Here is a 22,443-nt window from a genome sequence, read left to right on the forward strand (position 1 = left end):
ATCGACTCGGGATACTTATAAGATACTACCATGATTTTTTTAGATTTTTTGGTCCAAAAATAAATTAGGCCAAAAACCGGCCTTACCGACCCTCCCCCTTTGTTTCTTATTTGAAAGTTCTAAAACTTTAAATTATTTTCCTGAAACTGTACAATATGTGGGTACATATAAATTTGGGATTTGGTTGAGAAGCATCATATTTTAAACGCTATTATCGTACAACACTCTTATGGTCTATAATGACTTTGGAGAAATTTGTGGTTTATGTACTTTTAATTTTTATTCTTCATTGAATTTTTTTTAGGTAATGTTAAGAATGTTGGTTAAACGTACTTGGAATATTTTTCTTTGCGTACGGCACTATCTCCATATTTTAAGGCCTTTAAGGCCCTTCCAATTTTAAGGCTGAAAGGAAGAAAACCAGAAGCGATGGAGGCTTTTTTTATAAAAGGGGGTGGGGCAGGGACATAGGCTTATAATATTGAATGGTGCAATTTGGACATAGTATAATAATATTGTACTATGTAAAGATTGAAAATAATGAATAATTAATCAACAATAGGCAATAAATGCAGGTATACAATTCATATTGCCAAAGATTTCATACATATTTCAAAGATTACTCAAACATTTGACAGATTTTGCAAACATTTCGGATAGATTCCAAATATTTCACAAATAATTGACACGGATTGCAATCATTTTTCAAAGATTTAATAGAGATTTCACAAAGGTTTGAAGTATTTCGCAAAAATCTCGGATATATTTGAAAGATTTCACAAACAGTTCTATTATTTCAAAAATATTTCAGATAGATTTAAATGACTAGACAAGGATTTCCTAATGATTTCACAAAGGTTTCAAATATTTCGCAAAGATTTGAAAGATTCATCAAAGACTTCAATTATTTCGTAATGAAGTCACAAATGTTTCGAATATTTTGCAAAGATTTTACAGATTTCAATGATTACCCAAAGGTTTCACAGTGATATTAAATATTTTGCAAGGTTTCGGATAGATTTCAAGAAGATTTCAGATATATTTAAAAGACTTCACAAGAACTTCAATAATTTCTCAAATATTTGATAAAGATTTCAGTAATTTCACAAATATTACCGTATAATTCAAAAATATTTCAAATGTTTCTAAAGATTTGACAAAAGTGCAATGATTTTCCGAAGATTTCCTAAAGATTTCACAAAGATTTCAAATATTTTGCAAAGATTTCGGATAGATTTAGAAGGTTTCACAAAGATTTTAATGGTTTCCCAAATATTTCACAATGATTTCAAATATTTCGCAAAGATTTCCGATATATTTTAAAGATTGCATAAAGACTTTTATTATTTCACAAAGATTGAAAATAGTTCGCAAATATTTTACAAAGATTTTAATGATTTCAAAGATTACATGAAGACTTCTATTATTTCACAATGATTGCAAATATTTTACAAAGATTTCACAAATATTACGTTTAAATATGACTATGTTCAAAACTTAATTAATACTTGAACTAGGGTAGTCTAAAAGAGATTATTTCTTTGTAATAAAATACTTATTTGATTAAAAAATAGATGCTATTGAATTCTCTTACTTTGGTGTTATGTTATTGTTATACTTTCAATTAAATTGGCAATTAGGCATACATGCATATACTCTAAAGTTGTGCAAATTGCTTGTCTCTTTGTAGGAGCAGTCCTAGCACACTAATCCAGACGAAAAGAATTGTTCTTTTTTCTAACAAAGTTCAGGAGAAAACGATTCTTTTTTCATTTTATGAATTTAATTAAAACTGAAGATAAAAGAAATATTAAAAAAATTAAAAATATGGCAATAAGAAACTTGTATACAATTTTAAACATTTTTAATGCAATATATATATTTTGTTATATGCTTACAGAAGCAAATTCGAAAAACCGAAGAAGTAAAAACGAAGATAACTCTTGATGAGAGCACATTAGGGTCTGTGATAAAGCTAGTTCGGGACTGCAATGTGACATTGCATTGGATCCTGTTACATACTGCTATTCCTACATTTCTGCTGGAAGATACAAAAAAGTCTCGAAGTCTTCGACAAATGGTGATACAAGAGAGCAAGTATTCTGCGAACAACGGCCTTCGGTTACTTCTGAGCACAGCTCAAATAGAACACGAAGTCAAACAGTTATACAAACAAGTACGCATCTTTCTTAGAATATTTTACACTTTGCGCATCGATTGTCTTACTGATCCACTCATTCGGATCTAGGATAAATAAATTATATAAAGCAAAAAATATTGAAGAAAATTTAACATTCAAAGATAACTTCATAATCATATGGAAAATTCTTAAAGTAAGAATCCTGTGTGAATCCACGTAAAATTCATGAAAAAGACAAATATATTGATCTTACCTATTTTTTTCGCTTTCGTCATCTTCAAATTGAGATTTATAATGGAATCGTAGCGCTACTGATACTTCAACAAAATAACCTTCATTGAATCCTGCAATTTCAAATTTATTCTTTTCCTTTACAGCTACTAAACGACAAAGAAGCAAAGTGGATGAAAAGTAAAGAAACTTGTGTCGAGCGTATAAGAGGACTTTCTGAAGTTTTTGGCGGGCAGAAGTCATTCGATGGTGTAGAAAAAAATCCATGCTTGGAAGCTTGGTTCAAGGAAATCAGCAAGCACGTCGATACTTTGCAAGAAGAAGATGGAAGGAAAATAGCGCAATTATTGCAAGCCTTGGAAGAAGTTCAAGGTTGAAAAAAATCTTTTTGAATTCCTAGGCCAATACTTTCAATGTTCTAAAACTTAATTTGTCATTTTTCAGAGTTCCATCAGTTGGAAAATAACCTGCACATATCGCAGCATTTAAATGACACCCGGGCAATTTTACATAATATGTTGCGCACGAGTAATGTTACGGAGGACACGATGATAGCTTTAAATATTGTGACGGACTGTTGTTATGCCTGGAATATTATGGAGTGTTTTATACCAATCATGCAGGAAAGCATTAAAGCCAATCCACCAACTGTGATTAAACTGAAAGCTCTGTTTTTAAAGGTGACTATAAAATGTTTGTAATGCAATCAGCTGATCCTCAAAATCTTCAAAAATTTCTTACGAATTTGAAGAAAAATTATAAAAGATTTTCAAATATTTCATTTATAGAATTTTTATGGTTTCATTTATTTTTCATTTTTGAATGTTACCGAATTGAAAATTTTTCTTTAAAATCGTCTACTCTTTCTCGAAATTTAAAGAAATATTTTATGTTTAAAAATCTTTTTGAATTTTCTCCTAAAGCTCATTTTTCAAATTAAAAAATCGAAAGAAATTGTTTTGGGAACCTAAAGAATTTTGTTCACTACCCTGAATTTTTAAAAAAGTCCTAAAATATCTTACAAGTTTTCATTGTTTCTGAATCATTTTAAAACTTCTAAATATTTCTTAAATTTACTCAAATTTGTTCTAAAATTATATATTATGGCATGGTGTTGCTTTAAAAACTATTAAACCTTTTTTTTTTTCAAATTTTATGAAATAATTTGAAACGTTTGGTAATCCTTTTCAATGAGCTCTTAGAACTCATTAGTAACAAATTGTTTGAAATTTTTCCATGAATCTAAACTATATATTTTTCCTTCTCTTGACGCCCTAAAAAATTAAGTTTGCCTAAATTTTAATTAAATCCTGGAAAATGGAAATAATTGTCTTAAAGTCTTCCATACTTTTTTAAAAACAATTTTGAAGGCTTAAAAAATTTTAATTATTATTTCCAAATTAAATATTCACTGCTTAAAATTTTCCCACAACTGTTTAAAATAATGTAATCTCAAAATTTACAAAATTATTAAGACGCTTTTATTGTTCTAATTCTTAAAATAAGTTTTTTCAATAATTTGATTTTACTTATCTCTTTGAAAATGTAAAAAAGAAGATTACCCAGACGTAAAAAAACATTTTTGTTTTTTCTTAAAAATTCTGGAATCATAATATAGTAGCAAAATAATTTAAAAAAATTATTGCACAACATAAAATACTTTATTTAAAAAAAAGTTAAAATTAAATCTTTATCTACTTCAATGTTGTGAAAAAATTAGTCAACTCACAATTCATTGATTTTTTCATAAATGATAACATAAAAAAGCATTAAACAATCATTTTCATTCAAGATTATAATAATTCTGTCATAAAACATTCAAATAACTTTAACTTTATATCGATTTTTTAAATTTGAACTTTTATTTTTGAAAGTTTTGTTTAATCTTAAACTTTTAAATTAATTGCAGATAATGTCACTCTTAATAGATTCAGTTGATAATTAATTAATCAGTTCAACAAAATTAAAAGCATAAAACAATTATTTTCACCGAAACATTCAAATAATGTTTACATTATGTGTATATTCTCCTCTAAATTTTGAAATAGCATTTCTATACTTTTGATTTATTAATAACCTTTGTCAATAATTCAAACTAATATGAGGAAAGTGTGAAGAAAATGATCAGCTAATAATAAATTAAATGGTTCACAACATAAAAAGCTTTAAATAATAAATTTATTTTTACTTTATATATATTTTCAACTTCCTTCCTGAAAATTTTAGTTATTAATAACCTTCAATACTTGTTTTTGTAAAAAATAAAACACATGTACATGTGATTTTGCAGATTTAATTCATATAATCGTTATAAAATATCATCAACGTTTCAAAAAACTGTATAATTGTAATATAAATAGCTTAAATATAATTAGTTTTTATTAAAAATTTATGAATTCAATCTTCATGTAATCAAATATTGTAAAAAGTTAATCAGCTAATAATGAGTAATTAATCTGTTCATAAAAATAAGGCGTCAAAGAATTATTTTTATAATGAATTGTTCAAATAAATTTTACTTAGTATTTTTCTAAAAAGGACCCCGCACCAAATGTACAGTAAAATGGCCACCGGTGAAAAATTCTAAAAAATTTTTTTTTGTATTCTCGAACCTGCAAAGCAATAATTCGAAGGAAAAAAGTAAGAAAAATGGATGTTTTTTTACAAACAATTGTCAAAGTTAAATTTTTACTTGTATTTTAATAGAAAAATGCTGATTTTCCTGAAAAGTTTTTTTTCTCCTAAACTAATAGTTGGATTTGGTTCAAACTTGCTCATTTTTACTATCATTCCTACCAAAATAAAAGGTTTATATCCAAGATCTAGAAAGATAAACGGTTTATGGGGTATACACCATGATATAAGGGTGTTTTCATACCTCAAACATCCAAGTATGGAAATTATCATTTCTTAGTAACTAAAGTCACTAGGTATTTTTTATTCAATTACTAGGGTATGAAATAACTTTCAGATAAGTAGAGGAAGTGTGCATGTCAAGGGGTTGTTTAATCATCCCTTATTTAGAGAAGCAGAGAAATTAACTTTTCAATAATTAGGGTATGGTTAAATGACCGTAAAAATAAATTCTAATGCAAGTCCTGCTAAAAAACGCTATCTGTACATATTTTAAAGTGATTTTGTTTATCAATGTTATAATAAAAAATCTTTGGTACTTTAACCCGTTTAAAATATCGATTTCCTTGATTTAATAATCAGGGGATGATTAAATGAACCTGAAAATAAATTCTACTGCAATTCCTGATAAATAAGGCTACCTGCCTTTTATAAGCCTAATCTTTGTTGATTTATTCCTTACGAAAAGTTAATTTCTCTGCTTCTCTAAATAAGGGATGATTAAATAACCCCTTGACATGCACACTTCCTCTACTTATCTGAAAGTTATTTCATACCCTAGTAATTGAATAAAAAATACCTAGTGACTTTAGTTACTAAGAAATGATAATTTCCATACTTGGGTGTTTGAGGTATGAAAACACCCTTATATCATGGTGTATACCCCATAAATCGTTTATCTTTCTAGATGTTGGATATGAACCTTTGGTTTTGGTAGGATTGATAGTAAAAATGTGCAAGTTTGAACCAAATCCAACTATTAGTTTAGGAGAGAAAAAAACTTTTCACGAAAATCAGCATTTTTCTATTAAAATACATGTAAAAATTGAAACTTTGACAATTGTTTGTAAAAAAACTGTCCATTTTTCTTACTTTTTTCCTTTGAATTATTGTTTTGCAGGTTCGAAAATACAAAAAAAAAATTTTTTTTAGAATTTTTTACCGGTGGCCATTTTACTGTACATTTGGTGCGGGGTCCTTTGTATTATTGATAAAATTTTTTTAATATTCCAGAAAAAAGTAATATATATATATATTCGGATTATTTAGAAATGAGAATTCCGATACTCCTTTCACAACGCAACAAAAATTTACATAAATAATGAAATTGAAAAATATGTATTTGAAGCATTAATAAAATGTTATTATATAAATCATAGCCGATATTTAATTATATAACCTTCACGTACATCAATTTGTTAACTTAAATTTTAAATGCGTGTCGCCTACTTTGAATTAGAATATTAAAATGGAAGTTTTTAAATGTTAAAACTTGAAATGTGTTAAAGTTATTTAATACAAATTATTTTTTAGATGGCATCTGCTTTAGAAATGCCGCTTTTAAGGGTCAATCAAGCTCGAAGTGCAGACTTGTCTTCAGTTTCTCAGTACTACAGCAGAGAATTAGAAAGTTTTGCTAGACGAGTTCTTCAAATTATTCCCGAAACGGTTTTTGGTATTTTAGCGCAGATTGTGCATCTCGAAACGAATTTTTTTAGTGAAATACCCACTAAGCTTTACAAGGACAAAATCAAAGATTATGCGCAGTTGGACGAAAGACTGAAGGTAAACAAAATAGGACGGGTTTTTAAGATTAAATAGTTTTAAAAAGAATTAATTAAAATTATATTCTACAGATGGCAGAGTTAACGTATGCGGTATCAGTTTTCACGAAGGGAATGTTGTCATTGAGAAGTGTATCCTTAGGTGTCTTGAGAGTTGATTCTCATCGTCTTTTGGAAGATGGTATTCGTCAAGAATTGGTGAAGAAAGTTACTTTGGCTTTACACAAGTGCCTAACTTTTGACGCAAAATCAAAGGTATTTTAAAAAATAGCTCATTCAAATAGCTGTAGGTAGTTAGCAATTGTTTAGAATATACTTTTATTCTGTTTCTAGTAAGCATATTAAAGTTAGTAATTTTTTCTAATGAAAGAAATTGTATACATAATTTTAGTAGGAAAAAATCAACCATTGGACGACTATTGGTTGTTGGGCAGAATTTAGTGTCATTACCCTATTGGGAATGGTGGTCTACCATTTTGCCACCAGGCGTCGAAAACTGGAACTAGAACGAGTAGGTACAATTTTAAAGATGTAAATAAATTTGGGCATAAAAGTGTTTTTACATTTGTTTTGTGAAGTATAAAACAATGATTGAATATTAAAAACAAATATTCATCAAAAACAAATAGTTTCAGATACAATTTCCATCTTATACAGTCAAAAAACTCATTTTTGTGAAATAGCCCTACCGAAAGAAATCTCTGAGTTTTCTTTAGCGAAATAGCTTGGCCCATTTGAGTCTATAAACAAAGTCGATTTGAAACAAAATAGTCTCGGAGATAGTTTGAGAGATTTGGGTCCTTTTCAAGATCCCTTTAGTGGTCCTTTTAAGAGTGGTGCGACGGTAATATAATGTTCCTTTTGTATTCGTCACGTACCGGGCGGGCAGAGTTATTTACAGTAGTTGGTCGTGGCTAATCCGATCTCCGTTTTTAAATTTCTCTTCAAATTATCTCTTCTTATTTATAATTATAACTTATATACTGATATGCAATTTTCTAGTTGAATTCAAAAATGTTGTCTTTTTTGGCGTATCTCGTTCTATTTACGAGAAACGTTCTATTAATTCCAATTTTAAGCAAAAAAAAAAGTTAGATATCTGAAGTCATCGAAACCCGTAGATTCCGAATTATTATGTTTTAGGCTGTTAACTATGAAATTAAAAAAAATCTACTTCTAAATTTTAATCCGAAAGCTTAACAAAGGACCCTTGACTATCGGCTACTCTATTGAGATAGCCTCTCTGCTTGTTATTTATGATCGTATTCTTATTTCAATTTCGGAAAGGATATTTTAAAGCCTTCAGACCATTGAAACGAGCTTCCTGGACCTTTAAAAATATCTACCTGAGTGCCTGCGGAGAATTTCTCTGAGATTCTTTAACCTAAAGAATTTTTAGTATATACGCAACGATTCTTTTCGGTAGGGAGGTCTTAGAAAAAAAAATTATTTCACTATTTCGTGTAAGTTTTAATGAATTTAAGTTTAAATAAACTTTAATTAATGTATGCAACCACACACTTTATCCAGATTATGCGAAGAATAAGAATAATATACGATTTAGGGTGGTCGTTTTAATCAAGGAAAAAAATCCTGGTCATTTTCCGGGTTTCTCCCGGTTCTCAAACATTTTTCATGGTCAATGAAAATTAAAAAATCGAACTCTAAAGCTAACAATTTTTCCATTTGAATCAATAAAAACGGAGCTGTAAATGAAAGCACTCAAAGTTAAACTCTTGAATTTCAAATTTTTTTAAATAGGAGTTTAAAAGTTTTTTAATTCAATAATTGTGTATTTAAATCTGATACAAATGCTCAATGATTTACACGTATAAAATAGAAGCTACTAACACTTTTAAACTGAACAATTTTTAACTAAATGCAGTTAAACTGCAAAATAAATTTTTCAATTATTATCAATTGTAGAGTTCAAAGATTCAGATTCAGTTCTAAAAATATAAATCCAAGTTAATATTTTCAATGGTCTAAAGTCTGAATTGATGAATCAATTAATGAATTGAAAAATTGTCAAAATTATATCATTTAAAGGAATTTTAAGCCAGAAACATTAAAAATTGAATCATTACATTTTTTATAAACTGAACACTTCTTAAATTAAAAGTTAATTTATTTATATTTAAAATGGTTAAGAAATCCTGAAAATGCCTCCATATTTTATTTGAAAATCTTGAAACATCTGCATGTTGCTTACATTTTTTTATAATTTGTTATTAATTTAAAATTATTTCAGAACTTTTAAACATCCTTTAAAATGAATCCAATTTTTTCTAAATTTTTTTTTTATTCTGCTAAATTAAACATATTTCCTTAAAACTTTCCACATTTACTTTTGATATTTTTGTAAATCTTTCTAAATCTTTTTGAATAATCATTCAAAATTATCTTTTCAGAATAAAAATTATTATCAATTTTCATAGGAAATGTTTTTTAATCTTCTGAAGACATACAAAATTCTTAAAAAGCTTTTAAATTTTTTGTTTGAAATCTGCCAAAATCTATATTTTGTTTTAAATTAGGCCGTGGGCTATTTACACAAATATTTTATTACTAATAGCTGAATTTTGTCGGTACACGTAGACACTTCGTTTAAATGATTTCAAAACATTTCAAACTTTTTAATTGAATTTTAATTTTTTTAAACTTCTGAATATTTCTTCAACTTCCTTGATTTTTTAAAAGAATAATATGTAATCAATTGTTATTTATACATTGAAGTTCAAAAATTTGACTTAAAATTTTAGTTTTTTCAAATAGAACAATTAAAATGTAACGTTCAAAATTTAGTTTTTAATATTTAACTACAATTACTGATTTTTAATAAACAGTCAGATATTTCTAAATATTAGGTCGTGCTTATTTCTCTTAATTAACACTTTTTAATTGAATGGTTTAAAAATTAAATATTTTAGACTAAAATAATACGAGAAATTTAATAAAAGCTTCTAATCATGAATATATTATTTTGAAGTTATTTTAAAATTGAAAATAGTTTATAAAGTTTCAATAGTCTTGTAAAATTAATTATCATTCACTTTTTAAATCTTAAAGGACAGTTCAATTTAAAAAATCATTATTAATTTATATTCACAATTGATCAACTAAACATGTTTTTTATCTCAAATCTTCCATTTTAAACGCTTCTAATTTTTAATGGCTTAAGTCTTTAAAACTGCATTTTAAAATTCTTTAAAATAAAATGTACACCTAACAATTAAAATCTAGAATTAAAAATTTGTTTAAGTGGAAGATTGAAATTTAAATAAGAATTCTAACTTAACTTTCAGATCAGTTTTTAAATAGTAAATATTTCGTGCATAAATTAATGAAAATTTACTTGAGTTCCTTTTTTCTTCCAAATGAGTCCATTTAAGTTTATTATATTTTGAAATTCAAAATAAATAGAACAATCATTGGTTTTTTTTTTAGAACAATATTTCTGTAAAAAATCTGTTTTTATCTTATAAAATGTAAGTTCCATTTAGATCCTTTTGTTACCGATAAAGATTTATTTTTAGTATTCATTTAATACTTTAAACTCCACAACAAAAATCGTTAAAGCACTTTTATGCACAAATTGAAATGCATATTAAAAATTATACCTATTCTTTCTAGTTCGGATTTTTGTCACCAGGAGACTTATCGCAGTTTAACTATTCCCAATAAAAATGTGAAAATTTTTCCATGTGATTTTGAAAAAAATGAGCAAATCAGGAAATTTTTGTCTGAAATAACTATTTAGTCACTTTCTTATATGAAAAAATCACAGTAGGCATCTTTCTTTCAACATTTCAGGGTATTTTTAAAGGTTTTGATAAATTTTTATTAGATTTTAATAACTTAAAGGAATTTTTTATTAATTTCATTAATTTGAAGGCATTTCAAAGCGTTTGAAATATTTTAGGGTGAATAATTTTCTAGAACTTCGGTAGATATGGAACGATTTTTCAGGAACTAGAAGATGTGAGTATATTTGATAATATTTGCGAGGATTTCTATTATTTTAAAGGATTTTATAAGCTCTCAAGGTATTTTAATCAGGTTTTCAGGATTTTTAACAATATCAGCATAGACTCACGGAATTTTATTATTTTTTTTGTAGTTTCAAATGATTTGAAATTCTTTTTGGAATTTCTATGTTTTTAATAATTTAGCCTGAATTATTTTAAATTATTTCTAATTCTTTTGATTTTTTTTTTTAATTTACTTTAATTCTTCAAAGTTTTTATTTATTTGATCCTCAATATTAATTAATAAAATGATTTGAAATATTTTAGTTTTTTAAGAAGATTACAAAGAAATTTTTTATTTATTTCAGTAACTTAATGTGATTTCAAAGGATTTTAAATATCTGATTGTATTGTAAAAGGTTTTCAAGCGTTTCCAAGGGCTTTAAAATGTTTAAAGGGATTTCAAATGACATAAAAGAATTTGAAATTTTCTGAGAACTTTTAAAAGATTCCCGGAAATTTTTTATTTATTTTAATAGTTTACAGGGATTTCAAAGACTAAAATATTTTATGGTATTATAAAAGATTCTAAGACATTTTCAAGAAATTTATTTAAACAATTTCAATCTTGAATTTTTTTGAATTCTTCTAAATTTACTCAATTTAACTCATTTCAAAAGATTAAAATTTTTTGTTTAGCTTAATTCACCAAATTCTTTTGAATGCCATTTAGGTTTTCCTAAACATATTTCAAACTTAATGAATTCAATTGATTCTTTAATATTTTTGAATTGTTTTCAATTCATTTGATTGTTTTTTAAATACTCCTAGATTTTGTATGAATTTCATCGAGTTCTTCTCATTTCTCTAAAATTCCTCTAAACTCACACAATTTTTACTGAAATTAAGATCATTTTTTGGATTAAAATTTTTTTCCAATTCATTTGAATTATTTTACATTATTTTGTAGTCATTAGTCACTTTTTCGGTTATAATTTCTTAGAGTTTTAAACATTTGAAGAGATTTGAAATTATTTTTTGGAAATATTTTGAATTCATAGGAATTTCTTTAAATTCTTTTTAATTATCTTGAATCTTTCTAAGCTCATTTCAAAGTTACTGAATTCAATCAAGTTATTTCATGTTTTTAAATTACTTTCCATTCATTTGATTTTTTTAATTTACCTTGCATTTTTATGAATTTCATTGAATTCTTCTCGTTTACCTTAAATTTGTCTAGAATCGAGTTTTACGGGAATCAATGATCAATGGAAGTTTTTCAATTTTTTAAGTCTTATGAATTTATCCTGAATTTGTTATCCTTTGATCGCGAAAAAAGTAGGCTATAAACGTGAAAAAATGACCCTTTGGACTTTATATTTTTTCTCTTAGGGACTGTGAGGCCTGAAATAAGTTACGCCATGTAAAAAAATTGTTTGTACCTATTTTGCAGAATCAACTAATTGCCAAATTACAAAACTTGGCAACTGTAATGGATGGGTACAGAAAGTCCTTCCAGTATATTCAGGACTACATTAATATAAACAGTTTAAAAATTTGGCATGAAGAGGTAAGTTCACAGATATTTTAAAAATATAAATAATTTTTTATACTTTAATTTTATACTTTATTTTTATACTTGTCGATAAAATGAAAAATGTACACTTCTCAGGTTACATATATCATCAACAATGCCGTGGATGAAGAATGTAGAGGTTCTACGTGGACTCCCGGAAAATCATGGACTTATTATCAGGATGAAAAACTAAGTACTTGCACGATTTCGAGTGATTCCAATTCCGTAACGTTTATGGGCAGACTAGCGCAGGAATTAATTCGAATAACAGATCCTAAGTAATTTTTCCAAACAGTATTTTTATCAATTTTTCGGTAGTACCTCTTTAATTCTCAAATATATTTAATGTAATGATCTAGTATTTTCCTGGAAAAGACATACAACCTCAATTCCCTATTCCCACAAATGAAAAAGCTTTAACAAATTTACTGTCATGATCATATAAATGAATTTGAACTCAAGGCTATATATAACATTTAAGGAGCAAGCAAAAAAACGTGATAAATTCACTTTAGTTCATTTTTCAATATTTAAGAATATATTGTAGCTTGAAGTCCATTGGTCAAAATTAAATTTGAAATGGGCTATTAGAATCTATCAGGCTTGAAAATATATATAGTCAGGGGATAATTTTATTTTACGTATTTGTTGAATGACCTCAAAATTATATATTTTAAGATAAATATTAAAAAGTGTTTAATGAATTTAAAAAAGTGTTTACATGTTTAAAAACTTGACTTATTTAAGGAATTAATTGCAGGACTTCAGTTTATATAGAACATACTCTAGCGTGGTACGATCTAAAAAATCAGACCGAAATCCTGAGTCACAAAGTATTTTCCATGATACTGAAAGCAATGGGCACTCCAGGATTGACGGGATTGGACAAAATGATTTCTTTTTTCATCGCAGTCGAAATGGAAAACACCATTAACTATATTCATCAAGGTGTCAAAGGTAAAATGTGGGCGGGAATGTTGAAGGAATGTGAAAGTATTTGCCAGACTGTGGATTCAAAAAGTAAGTACAGTATTCCTGAATATGTACTTTATATTGAAATATGTTAAACAGCAAAGTCTACTTCCGAAATTTGCATGGCCTTAAAAATGAATAATTTATATATTTATTACTTGTTTAAATATGTATCTATGATTATCTAAATATATCAAAAGCCATAATTCAACAATTCAGGTTATCCAGGAAAATTGCATGCAACTGTTAACTCTCATGTCAGCAAGGTTTGGTCCTCGTTGTTGGATTCAGTATTGAAAATTGGACATTTGCAACTGCTTAGGCATAATATTTCATTTGAACTAAACACAGAGTGCAAATTTGAGGCCAAGCACATGGAAGGTGCCCTGAAAACATTTAATGAGTATGTACTAATTTTTCTACAATAACCAATATTATACATTACATACATTAACCCTATAAATATGGAGGTGGGTATGTAGGAAAGAAGAAATAACCGTTTCTTATAAAAAATGTTATTCTCTTAAATGATGTTAAATAATTTTTAAATATTTTCTGCCATTATTGAATTAATTTTTTTAAGTTGAATATACTAAGGTCGTCATGGAAATCAATTCATGGCGATATAAAAAGTAATAATGAATTTGTGATACTTATAAGTATAATCAAATATTTAAATCTAAAAAATGTTAAATATATCATTTGTATATATATTTTGGCTTCAAAGTTTTATTTAAATCCTTAGTAGTTTAGTTTGAAATCGGTCGAATAAACATGTACATTTTTTATGGTAGGTCTTAACCCTTACAGCCTAAACTGGGTGTAATATACCCGGACGATATTTCGGCTTACTATATAGTTGTTTCAGTTTTGTGAACATATTTATAGTAATATGTTGAATTTATCTGATTAATTGTATAATATTCACTTTTGTGAGACCTTTAGCTATAACTTAACCAATAAAAGATCCCGATGCGTTAATCTGAACCAGACATATTGAAGTCTAGGTTGAGGAAGTTAAAAATAAATTTTGAGACTACTCAACATTCCTATACAGATTTAAAATTGAAATGGCTTAATTTTAAACGTTTGAATATACATTTTTTATGTTAGAACAATTAAGTTTGCGTTTAATCAAATTGGAATATTTCATTTTTAATTATTTAACTTTGTAGATTTAAATTCAAAAGTGTTCGCTTTCTGGCTTCATTAATTTGCAGCCGAGTAGTTTCTGCATGTTCAAATCACAGAATCGTTTCCGCAAGAAATATATTGTTTTTCAAAGGGTTTTAGACGATATGTATTTCACCGACTTGACGAAGAATGTTGTTGTCAAAGGAATTTTTGAATTTTTAAGACTGGTGACGCTGTTTATCAAGAATTTATCCAAAATAAATGTTTCGTATTGTTGTATTTCAACCAATATAGATATTTGACATTTTATTTTAGATTCTAATAGATCGTCTCATTCTCTTTTCAACTCCAATATAAATTACAACAACAAATTTATAAAGTAGCGGCGATTTTTCGGAAAATGATCAAACTCAATTTCACCTTGATCATAAATTATTTCATTAAATTCACGTTAGTTGAAGTGATTTTAAATTTCTGCTCTTTTGTTTTCAGCGCATTTAAAATTTAATAATTTAGGGTTAAAACTTGACAATTTGAGCAAAAAATTATATCTCTTATAAAATAGTTTTTCTATGATTTTAAGAATCAAAATAACAATACTTATGATGTCAATTCTAATACAATGTGATATGCAATTGTCCGGAGATGTGTACGGGGGGGGGGGGGGGGGGGGGGGGGGGGGGGGGGTCACACTTTTTTATGAACATTATTTTATGACTTAATAATATTTTTTTTATTTACTTTATATAGTAAAACTTTTTTCATTAACATAATTCAAAGTTGTTTGAAGAATATAAAAGATTCCTTGATTCGAAACGAATCGACTGACTATAAAATTAATATATTTTATTAAGGAGTAAGGAAGTTATCGTCATTTATATTATATTTAAAATTAATTTTTACAGTAAAAAATGTTTTCATTCTCCTAATTTAAAGTTGATGCGAGAATAGAAAAGATGTGTTAATTCGAGACGAAACGCTTGACTTATAATATTAATACATTTTATTGAACAGTAAGGAAGATGTGGTAATGCATGATATTTGAAAAAACGGTTTTTTATAATCAAATTTTGTATTAAAATAATTGAAAATTTATGCAGTAACGGAAAATATTCTTTGATTCGATGCAAATCGATTGACCTACAATGTTAATGAGGTATTTTCACTTCAACCATCAGCTAACTTCACTTCGTTAAAAGCTGAGGGAAAAACACTCGATCAAAAGCATGGAACAAAACTTTATTTCTGTAATATCTTCGTAATTAATAATAATTATTGTTATTTTATTATTTCATTAAATAGTAATTAAAAAATAAAAACTATTTTCCAAATAAACTTATATAGAAAAAATTAGCTTTTACGAAAATATTAGCAAAAGAGGGCAAAAATTAACTGAATTCCATGCACTTATGCACTTGATCCCTTATTTTCCCCTCAGCAATCTATGAAGTGAAGTTAGCTGTTGATTGAAGCGAAAATACCTGATACACTTTATTGAAGAGTAAGGAAGTTTTGCTCATTAGTAATATTTGAAACATATCTGTTAAACAGAAAAACTTTTTTCATCTACATAAATCCAATTTGATGCATAAATAGAAAAGACGTTTTGATTATAAATTTTTAAATAAAATAATTCTGACAGGACGACAGTCATTGTAATAGTATTAATTTTTAGTTTTTTTTTTAAATGTTAGTATTAGTTTGTTTTTGATTGAAAACTTAATCTTAATTTAGATTACCTTAACACAGAGCTGGGAAAGAGATAGGGTGCGATAGAATCCCCCCTTCCCTTTTCCAGCTCGAAAAATTACTATTTTCAACACAAAATTTGATGTGTCTGATTTGCCATTGTATTGAAAAAATGGTATGTATTTTGTAATTTTGTATTTTTTTGTAAATTTCTATTTTAAAATTGATTAAAATGCAAACTTTAGTCTGTATTAAAAAAAAAATTGTTTTGTATTTTTTGTAAATTTTTATTTTTAAATTGATCACAATGGAAACTTAAATGAACTTAGCATGAAGTTGGAAAGGGATAGGGTGCGACAGAATTTTCCCCTTCCCTTTTCCAACTCGAAAAATTACCATTTTAAATCAATTTTATTTGTTTGATTTGTCATAGTATTTTAACATTTTTTGGTGACATTTTTATGGCTGAAATCGTTAAAATAATTTTTTCATCAAATATTTTTAAAATAATGAACTATTTTTAAGGATTATTCACTTGGGTTTTAAATTTTTGAAAGAACTGAGTTAGGGAATGTTTTCCCTATAAAAACAAGCCATTTTTGATTAAAATTTAAATTTTTTTTACAATTTGTAAGATACGACTGAAAGGGAAAATTAAATTGCAAAAACTATATGGTTGTCGCATTGTCAACATGTTTGAAATTGTTTCATCATCAACTTTTTTTTACAGAGTGTTTATGCATATTCTATTTCTGAATAGAATAATTTTGTAGGTGTAAAACGAACAATGGTTCCTTATAGTTCGAAAAAAGTCGCATGGAATTTTAGAAATGTATGGCTTGAATTAATGTAGGGTAAAAGTTTTACATGCAAAATCTATTTTTTAATCATTTATTTTTTTCGCAAGAAAATTAGGTCAAATGCAAATTGTGTTTGCAGAAACGCAATAAAAGTCACGAATTTAAAAAAAAGTGTGAAAAATTCTGTGAATTTCTATAAAAGGAACTTCAAATAACCGTAAAAAATAATCAAAAATCCGTTAAGGGCAAAATGTTATTGTAATTCTACCGTGTTCCATTAGAATTAAACGTTCGATTACCAATCTAGATATTTCTGACGTTTAATGGTCCATGAGGAGATTTTTTTTCTTTTGAGCATTACACCAATGCAACTTAAGAAATGTTTCGTTATAACGATATATATTGATGAACCTACTGATAATCACGGAGTTTCTGAAAATAATAAGATTTTTGGTAAGGCAGAAACATCATGTCGAAAAGTATTAAAAGTGTAAACAAATCCAGTCTCGAATAAAGAAATAGCATCAGATAAAAAAAACTTCAAATTAAGTGATCGGCAAGACATTATTAAGGTTACACTTTTTCTGGAAAAAAGTTGTTAAGCAAGTTCTATATAGTTATTATGTTATTAATTTTTGATATTTATTTCAATAGGGCAGTTCTCGGAGAAATTTGCAAAGTAAGAAATGAAACTAAACCAGATTCAGTTCTTAAACAGAAAGGTGATTTTTTATTGGAACTAAGCGTCAGACTTGACTGGGCTGGAATTACAGATCCTTTGAAAAAGGGTTACGTTGAACCACCAGATATAAATAATATTTCTTTTATCATGTTCCTGTTAACTGTGATTCAAATTCATAAGCTATATTTCTGCAAGAACACAGGTTAGTTGTGCATTTTATAATACATGCTTCTTTTAGTTTAACAGTAGTTTTTACAACAATGTTATTATTATGACCTACCCAATTCCCGAACAAAACTATCCACCTACAACCATTTAAATTCAGCACTTTTATAGTTATTTTTGAAGCTCTGGGCTAATTAAATATTGTTTTCTTACTCTAATCTTGAAGAATAATAATGATTGTATCCCTAAAATTAGAAAAATCATTTATGAGGGAAGTTTTGTTTTCTTCGTAGCTACTGGGTTTAAAAAACAACAGATAGATGTATTATTTTACTCAAAACCTTCATTGACCGAAATAAATAAACAAATATACTGTCGCAAGTCAAATAAATAATATTTCAATCATATAAATAAAGATTTTAGTTTAATCTACCTATACCAGATGTGTAAAATTATTGTAAGCATCAGAATAAAAAACATTATTTTCTAAATATTATTCGCGAGTCACAAAATATTTTGCAATATGAAAAAATATTCTATAAAAACAAATTTTTGCGAAAAAATGGAAAAAAGGGATTATTTTTGTCACAAAACATTTTATTGCACATTTTTATCTGGTCTTAAATGATTTTATATACATTAATTATAAAATATAATAAAAAACATTATTTTCTAAATATTATTCGCGAGTCACAAAATATTTTGCAATATAAAAAAATATTCTATAAAAACAAATTTTTGCGAAAAAATGGAAAAAAGGGATTATTTTTGTCACAAAACATTTTATTGCACATTTTTATCTGGTCTTAAATGATTTTATATACTTCTTAAATTTAATTGATAGCAAATTGAGCCTGTACGGTAAATCTTTGATTTTCGCATGGTAGAAAAAATCGTCCGTTGACTCAAATCAGAATACTTAAATTTCTAATTTCATGTTATTCTTGTATAAATCTGTATAATACAGGATTCAAATTCTTTTCAGCAAGTCTCTTGAGTAAAAAAGTTCAAGATCCATTGGATTCAGTAATTTTGTCTGTGGGAATTCAAACTGTTCTGCAACAATTTGGTAATTCCCATTTGATGAACTACGTTGGCCACTTAAGTGATTATATTGTCTCGTACGCAACAGTAGACAGGTAAGACTGGTTGTCGAATTTTTTAGATATAAATGTTTAAATATTTAATTAATAAGTAAAACATTGAAATGAATATATTTTTTTCGTATTTATTTTTCAAATATATTTTGAATTTAGTCTCTAACCCCACTTTTCAAAGTTAAACAATGACCACTTATACCTTATGATTCATTTTTATACGTGAATACGCCCCACAGTGATAAATATGGGAAACAATTCGAGCCACGCGAGGATTTTAATCGAATGATAAAATTTTTTTATTCTTCTCTAAAAACGTTTTATTTAATATTTCCAGTGAGAGAATTTTTATAAATGCTCATACAATTTTTTTAATTCACCATGAAACGGCCTAATTTAATCTAAATCCTGACATGCTGGAGTCATTCTGAGGATGAATTCGTATTCAGCGACCCAAAAAACATATAGTACACCTAGTCATCTTTATGTAGACTCCCGAAAATATTTTTTAGTCCTGCGTGATTTTCACTGGAAATATTAAATATAAGATTTTTAGAGAAGAATTAAAAAAAATTTTCTCATTCGATTAAAATCTTTGCGTGGCTCGAATGACTCAACAGCTTTTCACTCAAATTCCTTACTCATTCAACATCGCCAGTTTTACTTTACTCTGGAATTTAAATGCACTATACTATACGGCATATTCTAACCTATTTATTAGTAGTTTTATTTGTATTTGTTCATATAAGCATATTTAAATGAGGTGGCCAATAATTGGAAGGGGCGGGGGTTGGCCAACGATTATACCAGTTGCCCAACTTTAAAATACTTTTGAAAAAAAAATTTGCTTCTATCAAAAGTGGCATATGGAACACCATACTGATAACATGGATCCTATTAGGAAAAGTGAACACAATTATGGAATAGATATTTGTTAGAAAATTGGTTTTATACTTTGAATCATTTTATTTTTCAGCTCTAAATTGACTAGTGAATGGGAGATGGAAGCAATAATAGGATTACATTTTCTGGAATTGTTCTCCAAGTACGCAGGCATTCCAAAGTCTGTCATTTTGAACTGCATGCCTCCTTTAGTTTTAGACCAATATCACACAAAAGTGTCTAAGCAATAATCTCTAATATGTACATATATATGTATTATTTATCACTGTTGATTTATTCTTGTATTTATTGTAATAAACGAGATTTAGTCAAACAAAATTCACGTTTTTCTATTATGCATCCAATTTTCTTCTAAAGTTTTGTATAACTATTTCAATTCTTTTTTAATGTATGCAAATCATAAATAATTAGTGCCCGAAACCAAAAAGTAAATAGTTCGTAACTATTACTTTCAGGATAAAAAATCAACGCAAGTTCCTGCAATTTGCACTAGTTTTATTGAAAATTACACCTTCCACTCTAATGTTTGTAAAAAAATGGAGCTTTGCACAACCCCATGTTATCCTTATTTGAAAATAGAGGGGGTGGACGACATTCTCTAATATTGAGCATTCGGAAAAAGTGCGTATTCATTTGTTTCAGAAATCTCACAAAATTGACGATTTACGCAAAAAATTCGACCATTGTTCTGTTGGAAAAACCCTGTACGGGATCCCATAACTTTTCCTACATGCGTTCATTTGCCGTAACCAGGACCAGATCTTGTGCAGGAAAAGTTATAGGGTCACCATAAGAAATTGAGACACGAACCTATACGGGAACATGCAGGCAATCATGTACCGCTGAGGGAAGCTTTTATATACATGACTTGGGATATGAGGAAGGTCCAAAAAATCATATATCTCAGTGTGGTAGCGGCACACTAAATTTTTATTTCTCGCACTGAATTTTTTTATATCAAAAATTTATTATTATTTAGCGTCTCCATATCTCGAGATCAAGTTTTTATGTTTGTGAAAAATTGAAAAATCGATTTTTAATCGCTACCAAAACCCCACGATTGTCAAAACCTGTGAAATTGCAACCTCAAAATTTTCGCTCATTTTACTCGGGGTTGCCTATATTTTTTATATCAAAACTATTTTACGCTTATTCAAAAACTCAATATCTAGAGTGCAAGTTTTTTTTCATTAAAAAAATTAAGATTACATTTTTTACCGCTATCCGCAATCGAGCCCGTTGAAATCTCCCTGTAAAAAGGAAAGCATTGAAGTGCATTATATGGCATTGAAAAAAGTGAATACTTTAATGCCTATATAAATCTAAACAAATTCCATTTTTGTATGAATGGTCAGTTAATGGCATTCGAATGCACTGATTGTATTCAATACATTCGGGCGGAAAAACATTACATTGCATTCGACTTATTTGGTAATTCAACGGCATTGAACGGCCTTGGTTACATTCTACATATACTTCCGATCACTGAAGACATTGCATGGCATTGAACTGATACGACCATTTAACTGCATTCAATGGCATTAAATAGAAGCCAATTTAATGTCATATTTGTCGTGTGGATTCAAAATAAATCGAAAGAAAACTTTTGAATACCAAGAAGCACATTCGGACAAAAACGGAATTTGTTTAGATCCATAGGCATTGACGTGCATAATTTTTCAAATGCCATATAATTTACTTTAATTGAGACTTTCTTGGTTGTCTAGTTCTGTAGTGTTATTTTCAAATAATGCTAAATTAATAGGGTTGTATCTAAAGTCAGATATAATTTTTTCAATAAATGGATCTTATTACTATATAAAATAGACCTTTTTATCCTAGACGTCGGCAATGCGCACGTGTCGGAAATTATAATACATAAAATAGAAATTAGTACTGTACATAAATTAAAAATCCGAAAAAACTGTAGCTATGTGATTATGTGAAGTAAACAATATACGAATGTTAGCGCAAAAAGAAAATGCTCTTAAAGCTGTAATAATAATTTTGATATCGCAAGGTACGTAATTACATACATAATTAATACATTAACAAAAACGTTTTAAGTTTAGAAATTTTATAATAAGAATTCAATTGGAAAAATGTATCATGAGTTAAGTATTACCGTTTTACTAACGACGCCTTAAGGGCATGTGACACAGCTAAGTACCTATATTACCGACCTCACTTTATCAGTTCAGTGAATCTTTTTTTGAACCTAAGAACTTTTTTTGTAAATAAAATATCGAGCTGAAACTTTGAAAAATATATTAGAGTACAATAAAGTACGTTTAGGTACTGCATTTTGGTAGGAACTTCACTGAAAATTATTTTATCTTTTTTCTGAACCTCGACATTTTTTAAACGTTCGAACTTTTTTTATACATAAAATATCGGTCTCAAACTTTGAGAAATGCAAAAGCCGAAAGAAAACTACGTTTAAGTACAAATTTTAATAATAAAAGATGTAAAAAAAATATATTTCAACTATCAATTCCATCGGCCTCGGCCGGTAACGTTGTACATGAAAATACGAACCCTGGCGACCACTAGACGAGGCTGTGTGGCCTGTGTGGCCAAAGCCTATGTGGCCAAGTTCAAAATGAAGTTTCTTCAACCTGGTTACAGACACTGCCGATAGAAATATCCGCACGTCTTGCAGGAGAGA

General features: G+C 27.6%; 1 protein-coding gene across 1 annotated transcript in view; it reads left to right on the top strand.

Annotated features, from left to right (window-relative positions):
- LOC117172651 (WASH complex subunit 5) overlaps nucleotides 1-20,063 on the top strand; it is a 31,113-nt gene extending 11,050 nt beyond the window's left edge. The window contains exons 6-17 of the mRNA XM_033360772.1: nucleotides 1,901-2,176; nucleotides 2,518-2,743; nucleotides 2,816-3,051; nucleotides 6,539-6,790; nucleotides 6,862-7,044; nucleotides 12,211-12,327; nucleotides 12,430-12,611; nucleotides 13,094-13,353; nucleotides 13,525-13,708; nucleotides 17,583-17,812; nucleotides 18,761-18,914; nucleotides 19,849-20,063. Coding sequence (XP_033216663.1) covers nucleotides 1,901-2,176; nucleotides 2,518-2,743; nucleotides 2,816-3,051; nucleotides 6,539-6,790; nucleotides 6,862-7,044; nucleotides 12,211-12,327; nucleotides 12,430-12,611; nucleotides 13,094-13,353; nucleotides 13,525-13,708; nucleotides 17,583-17,812; nucleotides 18,761-18,914; nucleotides 19,849-20,005 — 2,457 coding nt within the window. The 3' untranslated portion in view covers nucleotides 20,006-20,063. The remainder of the gene's footprint in view (nucleotides 1-1,900; nucleotides 2,177-2,517; nucleotides 2,744-2,815; nucleotides 3,052-6,538; nucleotides 6,791-6,861; nucleotides 7,045-12,210; nucleotides 12,328-12,429; nucleotides 12,612-13,093; nucleotides 13,354-13,524; nucleotides 13,709-17,582; nucleotides 17,813-18,760; nucleotides 18,915-19,848) is intronic.
- Nucleotides 20,064-22,443: the final 2,380 nt, after the last annotated feature.

The sequence above is a fragment of the Belonocnema kinseyi genome, chromosome 1 (assembly GCF_010883055.1).
Source record: "Belonocnema kinseyi isolate 2016_QV_RU_SX_M_011 chromosome 1, B_treatae_v1, whole genome shotgun sequence".
In the NCBI taxonomy this organism is placed as follows: domain Eukaryota; kingdom Metazoa; phylum Arthropoda; class Insecta; order Hymenoptera; family Cynipidae; genus Belonocnema; species Belonocnema kinseyi.